The sequence below is a fragment of the Merops nubicus genome, unplaced genomic scaffold (assembly GCF_000691845.1).
Source record: "Merops nubicus isolate BGI_N331 unplaced genomic scaffold, ASM69184v1 scaffold26740, whole genome shotgun sequence".
NCBI lineage: Eukaryota > Metazoa > Chordata > Aves > Coraciiformes > Meropidae > Merops > Merops nubicus.
Genome location: NW_008583895.1, coordinates 4,824 through 7,139, shown reverse-complemented (window position 1 = coordinate 7,139; position 2,316 = coordinate 4,824). Strand labels below are relative to the sequence as shown.

At 57.3% G+C, this 2,316-nt stretch overlaps 1 protein-coding gene across 1 annotated transcript; it reads left to right on the top strand.

Annotated features, from left to right (window-relative positions):
* Nucleotides 1-977: 977 nt before the first annotated feature.
* LOC103775126 (homeobox protein CHOX-CAD) lies at nucleotides 978-1,537 on the top strand (the record flags this gene model as incomplete). Its single annotated transcript, XM_008942574.1, has 2 exons — nucleotides 978-1,119; nucleotides 1,327-1,537. Coding segments are annotated over 2 exons (353 nt in total), but the record flags the coding sequence as incomplete, so codon positions are not given.
* Between the last annotated feature and the right edge of the window lie 779 nt (nucleotides 1,538-2,316).

Sequence of the window (2,316 nt, the reverse complement as noted above, 5' to 3'; positions counted from 1 at the left end):
TTTGGGTGGAGAAGCAAAAATCCACAGCTGTGTTTATTCCCTGCCCGTGGGTCTTCTGCAGAGGAAAGCACCAAGGACTTGTCAGCAAACTGCCAGACATGGGCATCCTTCCTTGGCTGCTGCTCACAGCTCCAGCTCTCCCGTGTGTACCTGGGCTAACAGAGGAGCTGGGGAGGAGGATGGCTGGGCTGCTGTTGGCTGTGTTTCTCTGCTAGGAAGCAGCAGGTGTCATTTTCAGGCCTGTGGGACGTGTGTCTGTGTGCACAGAGTTGTGGTGCTCCGTGGCCCTGAGCTCTGTCCATATCCACGGGGGTCCAGGTGACATTTGGCCTGGCTTTGGCCAAACACTTCTGGCCTGTGCAGCCAGCCCCCAGGAGTGCTTGGGCAGCGTGTGGGTTTTCTCCAGTGCAAAGACTGCACCAAATGAATTAGCAATGCCCTCTGTCTTAGCCCAGCACAGGAAGAAGGAAAAAAACCCTCTTGGTGGCAAAGAAACGATATCATTCCTGGGTTTTTCATCTTTCCCCTGTCCTGATCCACATGCCTTGATGGCACCTTGGTTTTGGGCTTTCTGGAACAGAGCTGGGCTTCCCTCAGCCATGCCAGGCTATCTTTTTGAAAACAACTTCTCCTCAGCCCACTGCAGGGCTCGCAGCTCTGCTCCTCTCAGGGACAGTATGCCATGGCACGTGGGATTTATGTTCCATCCTCTCAGGATGCCTCTGAGTCCCTCCTGCTCCTTCCACCAAGCAATTTCCCCAACGGCAAGGTACTTTCCAACACAGAGAAATACCTTGGTGCCACCCAGGATGGGCATTCGGTCTGATAGGCACCTCATGGCTCATTTCCACAGGTCCCTGCCATGAGGTCTCCACTGGGGCTTGTGTATCTCCTCCATGCCCTTGGGGTTGCTCCTACCCCTCCGCCGCTTCTCTTCACCCCCTCTTGGCTCACATCTGCTCTGCTTCCTCTTCCAGGCAAGACCAGGACGAAAGACAAGTACCGGGTGGTGTACACAGACCACCAGCGCCTGGAGCTGGAGAAGGAGTTTCACTACAGCCGCTACATCACCATCCGCCGCCAGACCGAGCTGGCTGCAGCCCTCGGGGTCACCACGCGTTTTTCGCCCGGCAACTCCACCACCGAGGAGGAGGTGGGGCCGGGGGGGGGGAGGCCTCCCGCCCAGACAGCAAGGCCACACCTTGCTCCACAGATCTCCCTTCTCTTCCAAACTCCAGGATGCTCTCCCTGCCCCATGAGGACATTGAGTGTTGCCATCCTGGGCCGCACCCATCCCCACCTCTACATCACCGTCTTTGTCTTTACGCAGGTGAAAATCTGGTTTCAAAATAGGAGGGCAAAGGAGAGGAAGGTGAACAAAAAGAAGATGCAGCAGCAAAGCCAGCCCACCAGCACCACCGCGCCGACCCCCCCAGCTGTTGGCACGCTGGGACCCATCGGAGGCCTCTGCAGCAGCAGTGCCCCGAGCCTCGTCTCCTCCTCTCCACTGACGATCAAGGAAGAATTCATGCCTTAGCCCCCTCCACCAGCTACAGACACCCAGAGATAAGCACTATGCAGCAGAGCCCAGCCGGTCCCTGTGCTCTGAAGAGTGACAGCCCCTTCCCAAAGACAGGATGATCCCTGGCTGGACCAACGAGGTGGACAGCGAGGCTGGGTGAAGTGGCACCAGGACCTTCCCAAGGGGTTGGTGGGCTCTCTCCCCTGTGTAAAGGCCATAGGTTAGGTAGTATCACTCTCCTGTAGGAAACGTGCACCGGTTTGGTCTCCGTTATTAGTAGCCCAGAGCAAGGTCTTAATGTCAGCAGAAGGAAGGGGAGATGGGGTGGAGGATGGCTTTGCTATGGTGCTTCAGGTGGAGATGGTAGGATGCTCCTTTGAGCCTCCTGGTGATCCAGCTGCCTGGTGCTTTTGGGACAGTTTGAACAAGACTGAATTGGAAAAAAAGACCTGGCTGGACTCAAGGCAAAACAAATTTCCACTGAGCTGGTCTCCTGGATCTGCCGTGCCAGGAAGCGGGGTGCCAAAGACAGAGTGAGTTGGACTCTGGGAGCCAGGCAGGACCCTCAGCTGTAGGACCTGAGAGGGGACTCCTATGAACCACAGCGATGGTGGTGAGCTGGGGAACATCCTTGGCAAGAGTCCCTGCACATCCCTACCCGTATCCCCAAGCTGCTCCAGCAGTGTCCAGCACAGCCGCCGCGGGCACAGGGAGCTGCTGCCGGGGTGGACATGGTCTGTCCCAGGCAGGGGAAGAGACAGCCCATGCTCTGGTCTCAGGTGATGGAGAGGTGG